General features: G+C 34.6%; 3 protein-coding genes across 4 annotated transcripts; 1 reads left to right on the top strand and 2 right to left on the bottom strand.

Moving 5' to 3' along the window:
• The first annotated feature begins 259 nt into the window (after nucleotides 1–259).
• On the top strand, nucleotides 260–1,469 carry LOC122589451 (biogenesis of lysosome-related organelles complex 1 subunit 2). Of its 2 annotated transcripts, none has more exons than XM_043761743.1 (3): nucleotides 260–369; nucleotides 625–755; nucleotides 885–1,469. In XM_043761743.1, the coding sequence occupies exons 2-3, from the start codon at nucleotides 654–656 to the stop codon at nucleotides 1,155–1,157; spliced, it is 375 nt and encodes a 124-aa protein (XP_043617678.1). In that variant the 5' UTR covers nucleotides 260–369; nucleotides 625–653; the 3' UTR covers nucleotides 1,158–1,469. The 2 variants fall into 2 exon arrangements, with proteins under 2 accessions (XP_043617678.1, XP_043617680.1); XM_043761745.1 differs by having other exon boundaries at nucleotides 268–369; nucleotides 620–755.
• Nucleotides 1,470–2,570: 1,101 nt separating this feature from the next.
• LOC122588123 (DNA-directed RNA polymerase 2, chloroplastic/mitochondrial-like) lies at nucleotides 2,571–11,224 on the bottom strand. The gene is made up of 19 exons (XM_043760259.1): nucleotides 10,388–11,224; nucleotides 9,480–9,695; nucleotides 9,236–9,372; nucleotides 8,749–8,815; nucleotides 8,512–8,570; nucleotides 8,010–8,127; nucleotides 7,614–7,727; nucleotides 7,395–7,526; nucleotides 6,882–7,298; nucleotides 6,369–6,419; nucleotides 6,202–6,272; nucleotides 6,018–6,102; nucleotides 5,778–5,930; nucleotides 5,405–5,479; nucleotides 4,949–5,038; nucleotides 4,785–4,832; nucleotides 4,295–4,409; nucleotides 3,114–3,217; nucleotides 2,571–2,999 (listed from the first exon to the last, which is right to left on the bottom strand). The coding sequence occupies exons 1-19, from the start codon at nucleotides 11,222–11,224 to the stop codon at nucleotides 2,889–2,891; spliced, it is 3,000 nt and encodes a 999-aa protein (XP_043616194.1). The 3' UTR covers nucleotides 2,571–2,888.
• A 3,690-nt stretch (nucleotides 11,225–14,914) lies between these two features.
• LOC122586606 (alpha/beta hydrolase domain-containing protein 17B-like) lies at nucleotides 14,915–18,246 on the bottom strand. The gene is made up of 6 exons (XM_043758584.1): nucleotides 17,657–18,246; nucleotides 16,309–16,345; nucleotides 15,991–16,227; nucleotides 15,851–15,898; nucleotides 15,350–15,759; nucleotides 14,915–15,266 (listed from the first exon to the last, which is right to left on the bottom strand). Exons 1-6 carry the CDS (start codon nucleotides 17,953–17,955, stop codon nucleotides 15,182–15,184), a joined length of 1,116 nt encoding a protein of 371 aa, XP_043614519.1. The 5' UTR covers nucleotides 17,956–18,246; the 3' UTR covers nucleotides 14,915–15,181.
• Between the last annotated feature and the right edge of the window lie 1,737 nt (nucleotides 18,247–19,983).

Here is a 19,983-nt window from a genome sequence, read left to right as displayed (position 1 = left end):
TTCAACCCTTTGATGAAAAGCTTTTTTTCAATTCACACACAAAAAAAGTTTTAGAAAAACTTTTTCTCATTAGAGATGCCTAAGTGGTTAAAGATGTGTTGTTTATTTTTTACTTAATTTATTTTAAAATGTTGTTAAAAAAAAAAGGAGTTAAATCTTTTTGATTTATTTTTGTCTCATCCAGAAATCAAATACGAGTAAATTAGGTAGAGGCCCAAATCCAAGGCCCGTCCAAAATACTACTCGACAGAACAACATAAATACATAATTGTCATAGAAAAAGAGTTTCCTTCAAACTGTTAAGAGTGTTGAACAATCGACACAACAACATCTACTTTGGGTTTCCTGGAAAAATCTATCAATTCAAAGGTAAAGATTCATGATTTTACTTAATATATTTATTTACTTTTCCAGTGCTTATAATAAATAATATCCACTTTTGCCATTACTTCAGTAATTGTTGTTGTTTATGATTAGGGAGGGATTAATTAAAACAAACCCATATGTTAATTAAGTGATTATGAACAGCTTATTTGTTGTATAAAACCTGAAACATTTACATAACAACCATACTGATTCTCACTAATTTTATGATATCTAATTTCACTAATTATTAAAGTGCAGGAGGACTTAAAGTTAGTTTCTTTACATATATGTCTGAAAATATGGAAAGCCCACCTAAGCATGATGAACTTGCTAATGCTCTTAACGATCTCTTTACTAACGTTTCCGCGATGATTAAAGGCGATCTTCAGGTTCCCCTCTCTACGTTTTTTTAAAAAAACTTGCCGTTTTTAGATACCCGTTGATCCTTAATGTTTGAAATGTTCGTTTTAGTTTTAGGAATTGACGAATTGTAGGTGTTTTTATGAATCTATCTATAGGGTACGAACAATGTCCTTAAATTGTTGGAAAACATGAATCTTAAAGTTGCGGAAGAGTATAATGGCTTTGGTGATGTTGCCTCCGGTTTGAGGGTTTTTGTCGAAAGATTAAAGACCAAAAGCGAGAATTTTGATGAGTATGCTCACCAAATTGATAATATAGAACAGCAAGTGACTGATCTAGAAGTTGCAATTTCTATGCTCGATAAATATGTTTCTTTGCTTGAATCAAAAGTTCAGTCTGTTTACCGCATGCCAACTTCATCATCCTAATTTGCACATGGGTTTTGAAGAGCTTGATCATGTCAATAACGGTAAGCAGATTCGTGTCTATGGCTCTGCTGCTTCCAAGTGTTCTTCTCCATAGTCTGCAACCAAGACTACATACACTTGGAGTTGGATCATCATTAGAATTTAAGAGCAATGTCGTCATTTTTTCCCTAGACACATATAGTTGTATATCTCTTGTTTTCATATATTAACTTGATCAATTTAGACTTGTCTATGAACAAACAAACTTTGCAGAACCGTTTCACCTCATTGATCGTGGTGAAGTCAAATAATGACAACATGAGATTCGAATCATTAAGCTTTTTGTTGATGTCTTGCAATCTTTGATCTGTTATGGTTCTAATGTATTGTATCATGAATATCAGATTTTGCCAACTATGTACTTTGTAAATATAATTTGGTGATCTTATGTCTATTGTTATATTATGTTTGTATATGTTGCAGTTTGCACTATCTCCTTGGCTTACGGTTCGTTTTGTATACTCTTGTAGTCTTGTACCAGCTATTTCGCACCTTCGACCTGCAATATATGATCCTTCAAATCGCTTTTATCTTGAGTTTTGTTGTAGTATATTGCATACTATCACTAAGCAGTTTTGTACCGTTTTTCTATTGAAATTCTGTACCCTGTAGCATATCATATGAATATATGATTCATATTTTTATTATTTTTATTACCTACCCTATCATGTTACAGAATTAGTGGTATGATAGTGATGATGGTGGTCGTGATAATGCAAAGAAAAAACTGCATACAGGGCATATGATGCATTTGACAAGGTAGAATGTCATTAGTTGAGCTAGCAATGGATGCATCACAAGAATATATGTCAAACTCAGTTCGTGATTGGGAGGGTTTACACGCAGCTTATCTTTCAGGTGAACCATGGGCTGAAACGGTGTTAGAATGGTGGTGAGATGGTCCCGATTCCCGAACAAGGTAATTGTTTGAGGTTCAATATACCACTTCTGACTGCTGTGAGAAAACCCGATGACTGGTGAGTTTTATTTTTTGGTAACCATGGGTGTCCTAACATATCACAATGTTTCAGTCAGCTCATAGACCAACTCGTGAACAATCAAGCTGGTTCATACTAGTCAAATCCAGTAACATGACAGTGAAACCCCCTAGAAGTTACACCTTGGCACACACAGGCCCCTGGTTTTACCCGTGGGCTTGCCATACAAGTTCCACCTTGACTAGAACTATGTAGACATGCATACTCTGAAATACATTTTTGTATTTGTTTTAAATTGTAAAAGAGAAAAAAAAAAAAGAACGAGAAAAGAAAACCCTACTACTCTCACTATTCCTGATATGACAGTGATCTTGTTCTGTGTAATGCAAGTTCTCTTTCTCCTTACTTTTAAACAGAATAGCCATCACAGCAAAAATCGAATGAAGATTAGAATAACATTGCTGATAATCGCTACTAGTTTTGGTTACATTATAATTTTCGTATACAAAGTTTCACGAGTTTCAGTTTACCGACAAAACTATACATGAATAGACAGAATATATACAAACTAAGAAATCCTGACGTTACTTTAGCTTCATATGTACCTCTGCAAGCAACTGCAATGCTCAATAATTTGCTATATCCAGCTTCACCGGTTACATATGTTTCTTTCTAGCTATCGTACAACATTAGTCATTTAAAGGTTCCTCCAATGACACAAATGAAAGAATAGTGCATATGTTCTGAGCAGTTCTTAGTTGAAAAAATACGAGGACTCAAGAACATCTGAAAGATCAAAATCGCCCCTATCTGGCAATGGTGGGAACACCAATGTAGGGAAGGACTGCTGGAAGCTCTCCAACAGCTGCCAAAATAACAGCCATTAGATCAAATTCGTTGACAAACTTAATTTAACTAGTCCAGGTCTAGGGTGAATCAACAAATATGAGAATAGTCAAAAACAAAAAAAAATGCATACATTTTCCAGTATTGGTGTTTGGTAAAGCTCCACGAACTTTTCCCTTAAAATTCTGTTCATTTCATCCACATCGCAAGCATGCGTCCAGTATGAATCATGAACACCTGTAGTTATAAGTTTTTAGTAAAGGGAAATTTCAAACCAATAATAAGAACACTGGTTCCTTTGCTTTTTAAGAATAAGAAATGCTACATTTGGACCATTCCCAACGGTCCGGTGACGGAAGGTGATCACCTATGGGGGAGGTGAAGGGTTGGGCTAGGAGGTGGTGGGGGAGTGATAGGGGAAGAGATGGTGGTGGTCACGAAGGAGGTTTCTATTTAATTTGATTGGGTATTACAAGGTATATATAGTGGGGTATCAAATAAAAGTGGGGTCTGCTTTTAATGTGATGGGTTGGGGAAAAGAAAAAGGTGGCCTGATGTGAAGGTGGTGCTGACATGGCAGTACTTGTTGGGTGTGATGGTGTGATGGGTTGGGGATGGTCTTACAACAAATGTTTATAGAAAAAGTTTACAAATTGATGCAATACAGATTAAATTTCTTTCTTTTTTTTGTTTCTTCTTTCTCTCTCCTAATTTTGTTGGTGCCAGTGTGCCACATTGGTTTGTAAACATTTGTTTGCAAGCGTAGCATCTCTTAATATTCAAATGAGTCAAACATGTTGAACACTTTAATAGTAGCTGAGACTGCACTCAACTACTCAAGTGGCAATCTCCTACACCACTCTACTTAAAAAACAAGGATCAATATCTTATAGTGGTTTTTGTAATAAAATTAATATGTTTGCTATTTACAACCAATAAGCAGCATGGTTTGGATCAGTGTTAAACACCCTGACCTCTGGAGACAGAGGTCATGGGTTCGATCCTCATCCCATGCAAAGGTTGGAGGTCCTTTTCTACCACTTAGGTAGATAATGGAAGTAGCCTCTCTACTTAGATAGAGGTAAGGTCTGCCTACGTCTTAACCTCCCCCATACACCATCGAGGTATTGGGGCTCAAAACCCGCGGAAGGCGGCACTGAGCAGATTCTTTCTTTTCTTTATTTACAACCAATCTTTACATGTTCTGAAAATTTACCAATTTTGAGCGGTTACCCAACCAACTCAATCCAAGCATTATTATGCACAAGAAAATTAACATTTGGTTTTGGTATCATCTAGAAACCAGAAACGAACCTGCAAAATTCAAGCCTGCCCGTTTACAAGCAATTGCAGTCATCATCATATGTGAACCATCAAGGGAGTGAACAAAATTGGGCGGGAACGCTGTTTTTTGCCGTCTCACCATCACCTATCAAACCATACAACAACATTCCCTATTAAAAAACCACCTACGAGCAATGACAACCATTTGACTAATCAGGTCTATGAGGTATTTCGCTGTGCATTAAAAATTAAAATCAATTTAGAGAGATTGGCAAAAAACAAAAAAAGAAAACTGAACGATTATGACTTTCTGATTATTTAAGGTAGAATTAATAATATTCAGGGGAGCTGGTTAAGGAGTTGGCAGAAATAACTAATTACTTAGATCACAGTAAAAATATCCAACAGACCTAAATATGGCAGTCATAAAAGTTGGAAGCTATACATGTCCAGAAAAGCATAATTTGGATGCTTTCCTTTCAACTTGATGTTTTCAAGAAAATGTTAAGTCAGACTTTACCTTTTCAGTTTCACGCTGCAGTGTTAGTACTTGAAGAGAAGTTGAAACCTGCAGCAAATAACAAACAATAATGTTCCAGTAATAAAAAATATATTTCGTCATTACAAAAAGCTGTCAGGAAGCCTTAAAAAGAGCACGGAAATTAAGATATATTTGCCACTTACAAGATGTCTTCCATACATGCGATACGGTTGTACAACAGGAAGACCAAGAGGTGTAGTCCACCTCACTGGTTGATTTTCTGAGGCAATTAACTGTCCAAAATTTGCAGCTAATCAGCAACAATGAGCATACATGTTGCATAACTTCAAATGCTATTATAGTAACAACGATACAGTGTTTTCCAAACTGTTAATTCCAGAATCAATAACAATATTGAAAGCTTATGGGCTATATATCTGGTTATCCTTATCTAAACAATAATAAGCAAAGCCACGTTAAAAGGTGTTTCAAAGTGCGACATTCCTCATTATTAACTTGAAGTAGAAACGACGACACCAATCCTGCTAGGGGCAGGGGAGGTGAGATGTAGACAGTTTTACCTTCACCTGGGGGTAGAGAGACTGCTTCCGGACTATCTAAATTTACTAAGATATATAATCGAGTAAAATGAAACAAACCTTTGCACAGTCCCCAAGCCAATTCATAATATTACGCGCGCCTTCAAACATTTCCCCTAGTGCAGCTAAAGTGATCTGTTGAAGCAATAGCAAAACCTTTTACTTCCCCAAAATGCCCATAAAAGAATAGTGTTCCATATGGGTTGTTTTAGCATATCCAAAATCTGACTAATCACAGTTTCCCTGTAGGGCTAAGGATTCAATGTGAAACTATATGTAAAAGCTAACTGATTCACTAATTTTGTAACTTTAATTAATAATTTTACATATTTGAGCAGTGAATCAGTTTGTTTCTCATGCAAGTATTATTTATTTCTCGTTTGATCCTTTTTCTACCAAAAGTAGTCAATTAGCTATCAATGATGGTGCTTACCTTAGCAGCATAACAAGCTGCACCAAAAATCTCAGAATCATCACCAAAATTACTACGTTCCTGCAACCTCCTCTTTATCTGATCTCGAGCACCAATGTAAGTGACGCCATAAACTGATGTCATGACTGTCTGCTTTACCAGCTTCCTGTCAACCTAGAGTTACCATGAACAAACAATATAAATTTTATCTCTTCTATTGTAAAAAATATTCACAAAAACCAAGGACTGACGGTGCCAAACCTGATTGATCAAAAGCCGTGCATGCTTCGCATCTGGAAAAGAATCAATATCCAATTGAGCATCTTTCTTCACAATATCAAGAACTCTGCATCAAAAATCACCTTTTTATGCCCACAAATAACAAAAAAAATAATACAATGGCATGCCAATTATCAAGCTTCCGCTATTGAGATAAGCAACACACCTTGCAGCAATTCCAGAATAGACATCAGCAGGTTTTTCTCCTTCAACCAGATTGACAGCAGATGCTCCCAGCTAACACATTACAAGAAATAATCAGATAAGTTGTTGAGTAGTAAATAGAGAAAATGTCTTTCCAAACACACAGAGAAGGTTTTGAAGGGACATTACTTTGTCTCTGCCAAGGGCAGCATAGTGTTGTAAACCGTTGCAGGAACCATCCTATAAAGAACAAACCAAAAAGTTAATTTTGTAATTATAAACAGATGCAAGAGTACTATACTTGTTGTCTGATATCTATTTGAAGTTGAAACCACAAACCAAATCGGATGAGGGCTGCAGATTATATACTTTGGATTTGCATTTTGAAAGTGATTATAAATTGCAACTTTAAGTCACAAATCACAATAATGAAGTGTGTTGGGCAGACTGCTTATGCTTATGATTTTTGAAGGTAAATAATCAAATTCATACTAGGTACAACAAGGCCCATTATAACATGTTAAAATATAGTTACTTAGATAGCCCTTAAAATATCTATTATATCCTTGAATAATCAAATTTTGACAGATATTCAACACCATAAAAACTGATTGATACAACTTCAAGCAGAAAAGCTTTCAAATTCTATGACCAGATCAAAATGCCCATGCTTTGGAAATTATATTTATAGGTATGTTGTACCTGGTGCACTGGAATATATGAAACAACAGTTTCTGGTGATGGACTTCTTAAAGCTTCAGCAAGATTAATACAAACAGCCAAACACTGAAATGGATCTTCAGCATTTAACCACCACCGGTCACCATCAAGCGGTTTATCAGCGGAATCAAATATATCATGCAAGTGACTTTCTGTGAATGCTATTCTACCCTCAAGAGATAACTTGTCAACACCACCAGCATATAGATTTGCCACATGTATCTTAAGCCATCGAAGGCCAGAACTCCCAAGAGCTCGACCCTCTGCAAATTCCAATATACCACGGCACAGATCCGAACCAAGATGGTTTAAGTGTGGATGCATCGGGTAAGCCCGACCCCGAAAATCCAAATTGTGTGGGTAGAAAAAACCAGCTTCATCTTTCATCTTTCGCGCCACCTGGCCATCAATAAGAGTAGTTCAAATTTTAGTAGCCAAGTCCAAAAACTTTACAAATTGATTATAACTCTTGTTTACATGAAGGTGTTATCGTACAGTTAATTTGAGTTCAACGTCACACCGTAGGGAGTTTCTCTCTTGGTTCTCCTTCTTCACCCTTTTAACTTTCCATTTCCACTTTTTTAGTTGTTCTTCATCTTCTGTATCTGGTTGCTCTGGCAAAGGAACCTGGAGTGATAAATTCATGATTGATCTTTGTAAAATTAATGCAAATGTCCATTGAACTGTTTGTGATGAAGTTATAAGATAACTCACATCATGACGGTCGACCAAACCAGCAAGGTTGCCACCACTAGACCATATTCGATCAACCACTGCTAGAACCTTCTTATTCACCCTCCATTTAGTGTTTCCGAGGGTGTCCAGTGCCTGACCCAAACAAGAAATAGAAGTTCAATGTCAATTGATTAAGGCAAGGATAGGTAGATATTTTATATGTCTCAATAATCAACTATCTTACAACTCCTTACCTGCCTCTCCAAATCCAGAACTTTAACTCTATAAAGTAGCTAAATAATGATTATAATTATTTTTACCCAAACACTCAAAATTAACGTCAGAACTTCAGTGTAAGTGCACATCCCAACACTGAATGCACATTGATACAACAAAAAGGAGATAAGCAAACATGAGTAACGGATCAATGCTTACTTCAAAAACTGGCTGCAGATTCTCCTTAGGGGTCATTTTAAGCACTTCGCGCTGTTGTTTGGCCCCATGAATGCGCATTATAAAGGATGGTAAGAAAAGGTAAGCTCCTTTATCATAACTGAAGATCACACAAATAACACTTCAACATTAATGCAAACATTACATCTGATTAAAGTAGGGTGAGAAGTATAGGTTAATAACAGAATCATTTGCTCTCCATCCCATGAAAATTGCAGCTTTTGACCGTCAAATAGTTCATAAAAAAGTGTCCGACTATTAAAACTAGTTTTAAATCCTTTAATAATCAATGTCTTGAACTTTTAGAAGTACAAGTATGGGCAAGTAAATACTTAACACTATAAAGTTAACTAAGAGAGGAAAATTAGAAATTTTCATGGGATGGTTCCAATTGGAACATGTTGCAATTCTCATAGCAACAAAGGAGTAACATATAATTGCTAACAACTAATAACACTGTGTTCAACAACTTGAAATATCGTACCCTGTCCACTCGACGGGAGGTATCAACATGGGCATATAAGGCATAACCACATGCTTGGACTGTTACAGCATATCAAAGAAAAAAATGGTTAAATCCTAACTTTTACTAATAGTACACAAAGTAAAAACATATGCTTTTCTAAGATGCAGGATACATTTGTCTAACTGTAACTTCACACAAACAGCAAACACTTAATTTAAAACAAGATTTCTGAAATACGGGAAACTGCATGCTTACCGCTCTCTCTAGACCTTTGCGAACAGACGGGTCACATTCAATAACACCATGTCTTCTTCCGTTTTTCCTATTCAATATGAAGCCATTATTTGGAACTGAAGAATAAGTAAAAAGATTAAGCAGTAAAAGAAATGAGGGAAGCAGGTCCGATGGTTTCAAGTCACCCAAGGTATACTAAAGTGTCATTTACAAACCCATAAGTTTTTTGTTATTACTTTAGTGTTGTTTTGATATATTTGTGGAATTAAAATAGATTTGAACACCACACAATTTGGCGTGTCTTTGCGCCTGATGTACTATCTGCTTTGATCAAATAACCAGTAGTGTACAAATCACCTAATACTGATGATAGCTAATAAAAAATGGACCCGAAAACTATTGGCAGGTCAACCCAAACTTGTTTTGACCAATCTTATTAAAGTTTTCCTATAATTATCCAAATCGTCGCTTTCACACAATCACACCTACAGATAGAATGAATCCTTACTGTCCGTCTTTCACTGAAGTTCTAAATGTGTGAACAAAGGCAGGGCGAATATTAGGTGGCATTTCACCACCCGACTGATCAGCTGGAGGCTGTATAAAAGCGGACTCCAAAAGCAATTCAATCAAACGACTTCCCACCTAAAAATTAAGACTCGTCAATGTTAAGTATGGTCATTTGCACGAACCTAAGCATGCATGCATGTATAATCAATTGAGATATGTAATATGAACCTATGACCTCAAACCTGAGCTTTAACAGCCTGTGTCCATGGTTTTGAATCATCGTGTCCCTTCACAATACACCCTACCGCATGCAGCTTATGTTTTTTCATCAGGTTGGTCACTTTCTGATGTAATCCCTCCTGCTCCTTGCTTAAAGTATCAGAATCTTGTTCTTCAAATTTAGCATTTTTCTTTGCTTTTTTTGTCTTTGTTTTCTCTAAAAATCTGAGGATCCTTATCTGATACATACCAAAAGCAGCAGATACAGAAATGAATAGAGAGTTTACACTAAATCATAATCATAAAAAAGGTAAACATAGTTCGCATCTTCTTCGAACAATAAGGGGGTAATTTGATGTGCATCTAGAGGGTTTAGCAAAACCAAACTGTGAAAACTAGAATTATGATATTTTATTATTTCAAGTGAATATAATCGGGATTGAAGTAACAGACAAGAATTTGTATGGAAAAGGATATATTCCACAAATTAAAATTAACTAAGCATCTAAATATCATAATTAGATTTTTAAAGCTCGTGGTAACAACGTTGAAAAGGCACATCCAAACCAAACACCCATCAGTTCTAATTCTAGTTCTATAAAATCAAGATGCCTATCTCGCTTAACTAATGTCAAGTCATGCACTCTTGCCTACTCAGATTCAAACCAAACTTTTCGGGCTAATCAAAATCTCAATTCGATCACCAAATGCATATTGCAGAGTGAAGAGTTAATCAATGTCTTCACAAGCACTACGGGAAATTATATTTTCATTCACAAATCATAATAAAGAATCATAAACATAACTAAAGAAGCATTAATAATTTCAACCCAAACACCACTAAACATGAAATGCTACTCGTACTTTATAATACCAAAGAAAACTTATATCAAAATAAATGTATTAATATAAAATATGAAAGTACTCACACCTCCTGCTCAATTGCTTCACCGACACTACAAGAAGCCGCAACAACTCGTGCACAACCATTCTCCCCTCCCGTCATTAGCAACCCCATAATCTTATGCATTGTAATAATCGCCATTTTGTCAGCCGGTAGCAAGTCAAAATAAGGCGCGTAAGCTGTCTTATGTTTCGCATCCCTGCACAACTGTTGATCCTTATCAATTTTTTTACATAACGGCTCAAACCATCCAAGAAACAAAGACTTAACATAAGGCAAATTCGGTGCTAACTTATGTTCACACATATCACTCAAAAGCTCCCTATACTCTTTTGCAGCCTGTTCCCACGCTTCCGTTTCAATCTTAACTTGCCTACGCTTAAGTTTAACATAATTCCAATTGCTACTCCTTTTCGATCTCCACCACCCTCGAACCGCCTGCTTTTGGTCTTGTTTTCCCATTTCACTCAATAACTTTTTTACCTCATCACCACCACCACCATTACTAACCTCATCATCAACATCATTAACAGCTTCTGCAACACTTGAAAATCCAAAATTTTGACCAAGTTGACCGATTTCTACAAAATTCTTATCTGGGTATGACTTAATTGATGAAAAGCTATCAAATTTCTCTAAAATAAAGAGATTTCTTGAACACCCATTAATACTATTTATTAAATTTCTATGTAAAAATAGTGACTTTATTGAAGAATAACTTACTGGGATTCTTGAATGTATGTTTTTCCACATGATTTTTGGTGAAAAAAAGATAAAATTTTTTGTGGGGTTTGAATTAATTGATTGATAGTGGGATTGAGTAATTGAAAAACCCAATTGATTTTGGGGTTGAGTATTGAACATTAAAAAGATTCATATAAATGGAGACTGAAGAGCACACAGTGTGTGTGGGTGTGTTTGTGGTTAAAACCCTGCATAAACCTTATTGGCGCCGCGGTTAGTACTGAACCGACCTTTTTCTTAACTATGATTAAAGGCAAAATAGGAGTAGTAATTTTCTGATGGTACCCGCGCAATACGGCGACGATGATGACTTGGCGGTTTAGTGGTGTCGGTGACGGGTAGTGATGACATCGACAATTGGTGTCGAGTGGTGTAACCGTGTAAGGTGATGTAATGGTGATAGTGGAAATATTTTAAAAGATAAGGATTTAGAGTGTAAATTAGCAAGATGAAGTTTCTAAAGTGTAAACTAATTCATTAAGGGCAAACTTGGTAATCTCTAATAACACTTTCCATAGAAGGTGTTTATTATATGTAATTTAGTACTTTTGCATTAACAATTAGGGGTTACTAATTATTATAAAGAAGTACAAGCATGGTACCCGCGCAATGCGACGGGAATAACATTAGTTGCGATGTGTGGCATCGATGGATGGGGATGGTGTCGACATCAAGTGGTGCAAAAATAGTTTTAGTTGCGATGGTCCAAATCTTCACCAATAGGTCACCAATCTCATATTCTCATTAGTTATAAAATTTGTTTTTATTAATCAAAATTTTTATGTGATATTTCTTAACTAAATTTAAAAAGATAAATAAAAGAAATTAAGGTGTAATCAAATAAGTTAGTTTTTAGACAAATGTATAAGGAAACTATTTGTTAAGTTTAAGGCGTGAGAATATATTAGTAATTATCGTTTTTAAATATTAAGAATTTAAATAAAGGGATTTTCTATCATATGCCTACTAGGCACATAATAAAATTTAATTGCTCTTTATTATCTCCTTACATAAAACATAATTAGTACTATTAATTTTTCTTTCATTCTAGTTCTTAATTTACCCTCTTTTTAATTTGAGCAATTTATCTATTCACACTAATATCTCAATATTTTAATTTACTTATTCTTGATATAGCCGATCTCTATTTTGTATTGTACTTGCCTAATTTTTAGGTCATACCAATTAAAGTAGACGAATGATGTATCTTATTTTTCAAGTTTTTTTTTTTTAACAACAAACTTTAAATTAACACTACCCTACTAAATACAAAACATCATTGCCAAGGTTTGAACTTTGGTCTTTTTCCTAGAAGGACAAAGCCTCTACCACCCCACCATAGTGGTGATGACTATTTTTCAAGTAAATGTACAAGATAAATACTAGGGCGATAATATCTCAATAATAGCATTTCAATATCTTGTTCATAAATGAAAAACTAAAAACAAAATTCCAAATTAAAAATCAAATAGTTAACAAATTAAATATTTAAAGAGAAAATGGATTCAAATCTTGGTTCTCTAACATAATTTTTTTCTTCTAAGTAGCTTGTAATAAAGTAGCGTTGTCATTCCCAATTTTTTCTTACGGAGATGCACTAATATTAATTGTGACTTGCAAAAACACATTCTAATGAATACTCGTTTAGATCAAATAGATGATTTGTACTCATTTTTTGCAAGGAACAAATGAATTCAAACTAACCGTTCATATTGACTTGAAAAAATAAAAAATATAATATTTTTAGAATTTTATAGTTGACTCTATAAAACAAAAAGTAAGAAAGTTAAGTTGAAAATTTTTAATTTGTAAAACTCAATTAGGAAGGGACAACTAAGTTTAAGTAAATTATTTGCTAAATGAGAGATCTTATTTTAGCCAAATTTTTGGTGTAAAATGATAGAATCGGATGAAAAAAAAACAGAAAAAGCAATATTGCTTAAATTAAGAAAAAAGTAAATTAAAATATTGTGGATATTAGTATAAATAGACTAGAGGGATACCCGCACGTTGCAGTGGCACATGTGGAAAAAGAAAGGCGGTTAAATGTGGGGGTATCATGAACAAAAAACAATGGGTTGTATTGAATAGAAATACACGTGATGCGGCTAATAATTTTAATCGAATATAGAAATTAAACTGAGATCTTGTCTTTTACATCAACTAATCCTTATCAAACCAGCGTTATAAAGATTAAAATAAAATTGAAAAAAAAATACTTTCAATCTACATGACTATACATAGTGAACAACCTGCAAAAATCAACATACCACAATATCCATTACTTAAATGCACAAACATCTCTATTCCAAAATATGAATGATAGATACGTAGATGCATAAGATTTTTCTAAGGGTATTTTAGGAAGTTCGGGAATAAAGTGTTTGGGAAAGTGTAAATTATAAGGGTAAAATAGGGAATTTAAAGGTAGAGTGTTTCATTTGGGGAGGGAGTAATTTGGTTATATAGGAAGTATAGATAATTGCCTAAATCAAAAAGAGGGTAAAATTAGTATTAATTATGTTTTATATAAGGAAATAATAGAGAGCAATTCATCTTTATTATGTACTTAGTAAGCACATGATAGAAAATCCTTTAAATAAAAATATGAAACTTTATAATTTATAAATTAATAAATAAAAAATTCAGAAGTTGAAACATTTTCATTTGCTTTCTTTTTCTAAAGCATAATATTTGTGTTAATTAAACTTTTCATTTCTAATTTATAGTAATTTATAAAATGAGTATAAATGTTCAATTGTATTTTAGTAGTACATTTTGAAACTCGCAACAATCTTCTCCAAGTTCTCCACAGTCCACAATATACCCACTATACCCACTGTTTAAGCTTTATCGACATGTGAAAGGATTATTTAGGCCTTCTTTTGTGGCAGTAATTAACCATTTTAAACGTCTATTTAAAACGCCCGGAAGTGAAACAATGTTAAGGTTATCGCCATAATAATTCGAGTAATTTTGTTGCGTTCATACGGCTTAAAAGTGTTACATACTAAATGAGAGAACACAACCTAAAAGACTAGTCTAATGTGTGAGAGAGCCCATTTGGTATATAAAACCCACATTGGTTTCCCATACAACCGATGTGGGACACCTTGTAATGGTTTCGATCCGTAACAAAAAGCATCCATGCCGTCTATGTGGTGGCAACATTTAAGGAAATGACTTTGTACAAATATCAAACAAAGATATGAAGAACTGTTGGTAGAAAAAGAGCAATGTTGTAATAAACATTTACTAGGTACTGAAGTGCAATGAGCACATCCATAAGCATGTTTTTGAGAAAATGGAAAGTATATATGAGTTAATCGACTACTTTTCCATTTCTGATGTTCTTGAAACAATGTTTCTACACTCGAAACACGAAGAGGCGGATATGATCCATCATCTCAAAAACTGTAAAAATAATAGTGCCAGGCGAACAACTATAAGTGTAAGTACTTCGATAGACCACTTATAATTTGAGTTCTCTTGCCAACACTTTGTTCTAACAAAGATCAAAGATAAGTGTTCCATCATATGAATGGACATAAAAAATGAATAGGCATATTATGGAGAAGTTTAAGAGACAGGTAAACAAGTAATCACAAGTTATGGGTTCCCGATTTCTGCCATAAAGTACTTGGTGCCATCAAGAACAAGTTCTTCGATGGACTATATAATCAAACGCTTTCTATATTTATTCAATATAATCAAACGCTTGCAAAAACCATAGATAGCATTGTTCCTCTGAGTTCCTTTCACCTGATTCAAAGTATTGCAGGGTATTTTTCCAATAATGCATCAAAGATATGTAAAACCATCTTTTTTCCTCTTGAAACAATCAACCAAAAGTGATATATTTGTATCTGATTCTATAAAACAAGTTCCAACACATCTATAATCACAGAGGCACACATCCTACTAAGAGATAGAGATTATTAGTTTTGACAGAGACTATAAGATACATCTGCCTAAAAAAAAATAATAAAAAATTCTGGTAAAACCTGGAACGAAGAAAACACCACATCCAAACCAATCGAAAGAATAATATTAAACAGAACCTCGCTTCATTGACCATTACGATCTTTCTACATCCATTGCACCCGTGGGCTTGAAACAATCAATATTGCATAACACTGCTGCTCGCATTATATCTCCAAATCTGTCATCATTGTTTAAACAGTCAAACGCACGAAAATTTAGGTTTTTATTATGAATTATTTTACTAGTTAGAGCTAATCAGACCGATCAATGCTGTTTCTTGCTTTCTCGGGTTGGTCACTTGCATTGGCGTTGGTTGACTTCTCCACATTTTCCAAATTTTTCTTAGACTTTTCTCTTCTGTCAAGGCTTGATCTTGACCTCTCTGAACTCGTGCTTGGCCTTGGCAGTTCTGCGCTCGGCCTCGATTTCTCTTTAGATTCTGTACTACTCCGGGGGTTTGTATCAGTATCTGTTAGAGATTCTGATACGTTTTTCATCCTTGCAGATTTCTCAACAGCTGATACGAACTTTTTTAAGTGCTTTATGTACTCCGGGAACAACTCCAAATCACAATGATTCCCACCTTTGATCCATAACGGTTCATACTTCTCTACACAGAGCTCCCAAAGCTGCTTACCATGAGAATAATCTACAACGTCATCATCGGTTCCCTGCAATATGGAACAATTAAAAACCATTGTTTCTAATCACATTGCAAGATGAACCTTATAAGTTATAACACGTCGGGATATGAACACTTACATGAATAACAAGAACAGGACACCTGACCAATGGTATCTTGTCAATATTCTGCATTACAAGAAAGATAAAAAACTAATTGGTACCAATTGAACAATACAATTATATAAAGACTAAAGAATATCAGCAAGAGAAGTACTAACCTTGTATATATCAAACCAATATGTTCGTTTCACAGGATACATAACTCTAAGTCCTGACATGATTGGACTATGAAGGACAACAGCCCTTAATCTTGATAAACGTGATGCCAACTCTAGAGTAGGTCCACTACCAACAGATTGGCCATATAAAATTACATCTTCTTCTTTCACGCCATAAGTTTCTTCAAGGCATGTATATACAGCTTCTATGTCGGCATATGTGTTCTGTTCGCTTGGCTATAAAGATAATCAAATGCAAGTATTTAGCAAATAAATATTCATAATCAGCAGATACGTGAATAGTTCAGATTATCGTACCTTCCCGGAAGATTGCCCATATCCAGTATAATCGTACCTGCCCAAAATAGACATTTTGAAACTTATTCAGAAAGTTCAACTACTTTGTAATGTTTGATGGAAAAGAAGTTCAACAACAAAGGTAAATATTCAGAAGAGACAAGCTGAAAAGGGTAATTTGCCTGCAGATCATAAGAAATGATCGTTGCCACAATTCTTGGAGAAGCCCGATTCTTAATATCCATGAAAACTAAACGAAGAACGGGTACAAACATAGATGGCTTTAGGACCCTATATATTTACGATCATTTCCTCTGCTAGAATCAAACCCTACTACTATAGTACTACGCGGTTACAACATTTTAGAAAATACCAGTCCAAAGGTGCTAATTGAAAACCTGTGTGTAAGTATCTTAGGAGGTGTTTAGATGTGTGTCTAAAGTGCCTTCCAGGATATTCATCAATGTCCCGGCTATTCACGGAATGTGAGAAGCAGATGATTAAAATTCAGTTCGATGTATCAGGCAAAAAGGATTCTAGAGAAACAACTAAGGAGTAAGAACTAGCAGTAGCAAAAAGAATAATTCAAATATATGTAGAACTAACCAATTGCCCCTAACTTTAATTAGCTAATCATTTGATTTAGACTCTTAATCGCAAAATTCGCAATAATGCATAGCCACGTCATTAGTTGCCATTACTATCAAACCATATAGCCTGTAAAGCTTTCAAGTAAGCATTACCTAGTGGACTATCGGAATTAGCTGATCTTCCAGCAACTTCATGCCCATCAGGTGATAGTTAAATCAAGCTAACCTAACGAATTTAAACTCATCAATATATTATTCTCACAGACAGGATCCTTCTTGGCTCCATCGGAAACCAGGATACTTGACAAATGCCCATTAACTGAACCAACTAGACTAAATGCTAGAGAGGCTATCTAGTGGCCTAGTAGACTATCCTGAAATAGTTCCAGGAACCCCAACCCAACTCACGCCAGACAGCCTCAGGTCCATCACGAGCTCACCTAGCAGCCAACTCGGATAGTTACCCAACTGATCCAGCTTAATCAACGATATATAATCTCTCTAGTCAATCACTCAATTAGGTTGCTTATTGGCTCCACCAGGGACCCCGGATACTTTACAAATGACTATCCACTACCATCTAGGCTACATGCAGTGAAGGCTACCTGGAAGACTAGTTTCTACATGAGCTTTTCTTTTTTACCTTAAAAGCCTAAGCCCTAAGACCTTACACAAATCACTATGCATATATATAATTTCATAGAGACAATTTTGAGGCACATACAAACAGTTTTCAGAGTGTGTTAACCATATCAAAACCGAAACGAAAAGAAACTAACCCCATTAAATTAACTTTAAGATGAAGGCTAAGTTGACAAAACAAGTCAAACATTTGACCCAAATCAGCTGCATTTCCATGTGAATAAACCATAGTCAATTTTGCCACCGGATTCTTTATATAAGCCGCCACTATCTCACTCCCTCTTTTTGTCTTTACCTTCAAAACGTCGACGTTTTCTCTCTCAATCACACCCACCATCTTCATCTTCCCATCACCTTCCTCCACCACCGTATATGACGGCGGCTCCGGCGGAAAAAACGCAAACTTCGCCGCCACTGTTGACGTCATGGCCCCCATAATTCAATACTTATAAGCCCAGACCAAGATTTTTAAGTTAAAGATCAAAACTTTTTTGTTATTCGTTGTATATTAGCAAAAAAAGATTGAATTTTTTAATTGGGTTTTCATATTTTATTTATTTTAATCAATAACACAAGAATTGAAATTAAAGATCAAAACTTTTTTGCTATTTTGTAGTGTATTAGAACTAAAAAAGATTTTTTTTTTTTTTTTTTTGATATTTTGTTTATTTTAATACTTTTATTAAGCAAACACAAGAACTTGAAATTAAAGATCAAAACTTTTTTGCTATTAGTAGTATTCAGAACAAAAAAAGATTGAATTTTTATGGGGTTTGAAAAAGATTTGAAATTTTTGGGAAATATGGATTGTGATTATTATGGGAATTTTGAATTAAAGGTGTGTGTATATATGCGATTAATATTTGAGTGAATTATGGGATTTTGTTGTGTTTGTGTGTGTATTGAAGAGGGAAAGTAATACAATTTGGTGACTTTCTTAAAATATGGAGCATGATTGCATATAGTGTTTGTGTGTGTGAGAGAGATAAGAATGAGAGGGAAGCATTTTCGTTGTTAGAGAGGTGGGGTATCAAGTGTTGATTAAAGTCTTAAAAGGGTGATAATGTGATAAAGTGACATTTTTGGTGAAATACAAAATTTTAAATTAAGATAACGGCCAGTAAGAAAGTATTTTAGGTATGTTTGACAAAGGTAAAAAGTAACTGATGTTGAATATCAATTCTAACAAGATACTAAATCAAGAAACAAGCAAAATCAAAAACTAAATATTCTGAAAAGTTACACAATTAAACAAAGGGTTTAATGCGTCGAAATGTAATAAACTATAGTGTGTACGAACTAAGACCGACTTTATTTTATGCGCGAACTTGTAAAAAATGTTTATATCATGCAAAATGCATACGTGGCAACTCATATCAGCTACGTGACACCCCATATTAGCTGTCACGTGTAAGTTTTTTGATTTGTCGGCCATGTTTTTTACATGATATAAACATTTTTTACTAAGTTCACGCGTAATATAAAGGTCAGACTTAGTTCATGCACACTATAACTTTTTGGGCATAGTTGATTATATTTCAAACGCACTAAACCCTTAAACAAACTCCAAAGATTAAATTTCTTTCAATTATCCTTGAAGATGTTTATGCTCTTCTACTTTATTTCTAACCAAAGGAAGTTAAGGCTATCTTCAATGCTAAGGACACCCTTAAGCGTCCTTGAGCTGCCACATCATATCCTTACAAATCCTTATACATCCTTACAAATCCTTCAAATTTTATAATTTTATCTCCAACCATACAAACATCCTTACATATTGTAACACCCAACATTTAAAAACAAGGATTTCCAAAAACTTTTGCCTAACGGCGTTAAAAGAAGCGGAATTAACTTTAAAAGTCCAAACCAGTAAAATCTGTTTGGTTTATTCATTAAATGGTGTTACTAGCCATATCATCAAACTAAGTCTAAATGGAAATCCATCGGTTGCCCAACATTAAGCAACCGTGTACATTATCAATACAAGTCATTAATATTTAAACATAAAGCAAATGTCTAAAGTGAGCAACCATTATGGGTCAACTATAGCTAGCTTCAAGATCGTCTACCCATGTCTCACATCTACTTGCTCACTATTGTTGGACCTGAGGGCACAACATATTTAAAAGAGCAAGTGTTAGCTAACGAATTAGCTAAGTAAGATAACACATAAGTTATAAAACGTTTGTCCATCTAAAACATTATATAAAAGTCATATTAAGTCGTTAAGGCACATATCCTCAAACATATCATCACACATACATATCATATCATCAACATCATTTATATTAGGATGGGTCATCCTAAATGTGCCTAGTCATCTTTTGCATCATCACATATCACATTTGAACATCTTTATAATTGTGACAAAAGTCACGCATCTCATATAACATATGCATCTCGTTAAGTGTGACATAAGTTGCACCCGACTAGATGAACCACCATTCAGTAGTACATCAATATC

The sequence above is a fragment of the Erigeron canadensis genome, chromosome 2 (assembly GCF_010389155.1).
Source record: "Erigeron canadensis isolate Cc75 chromosome 2, C_canadensis_v1, whole genome shotgun sequence".
NCBI lineage: Eukaryota > Viridiplantae > Streptophyta > Magnoliopsida > Asterales > Asteraceae > Erigeron > Erigeron canadensis.
The sequence above is the reverse complement of the archived record's forward strand: the minus strand, read 5'-3'. Positions and strand labels throughout refer to the sequence as shown.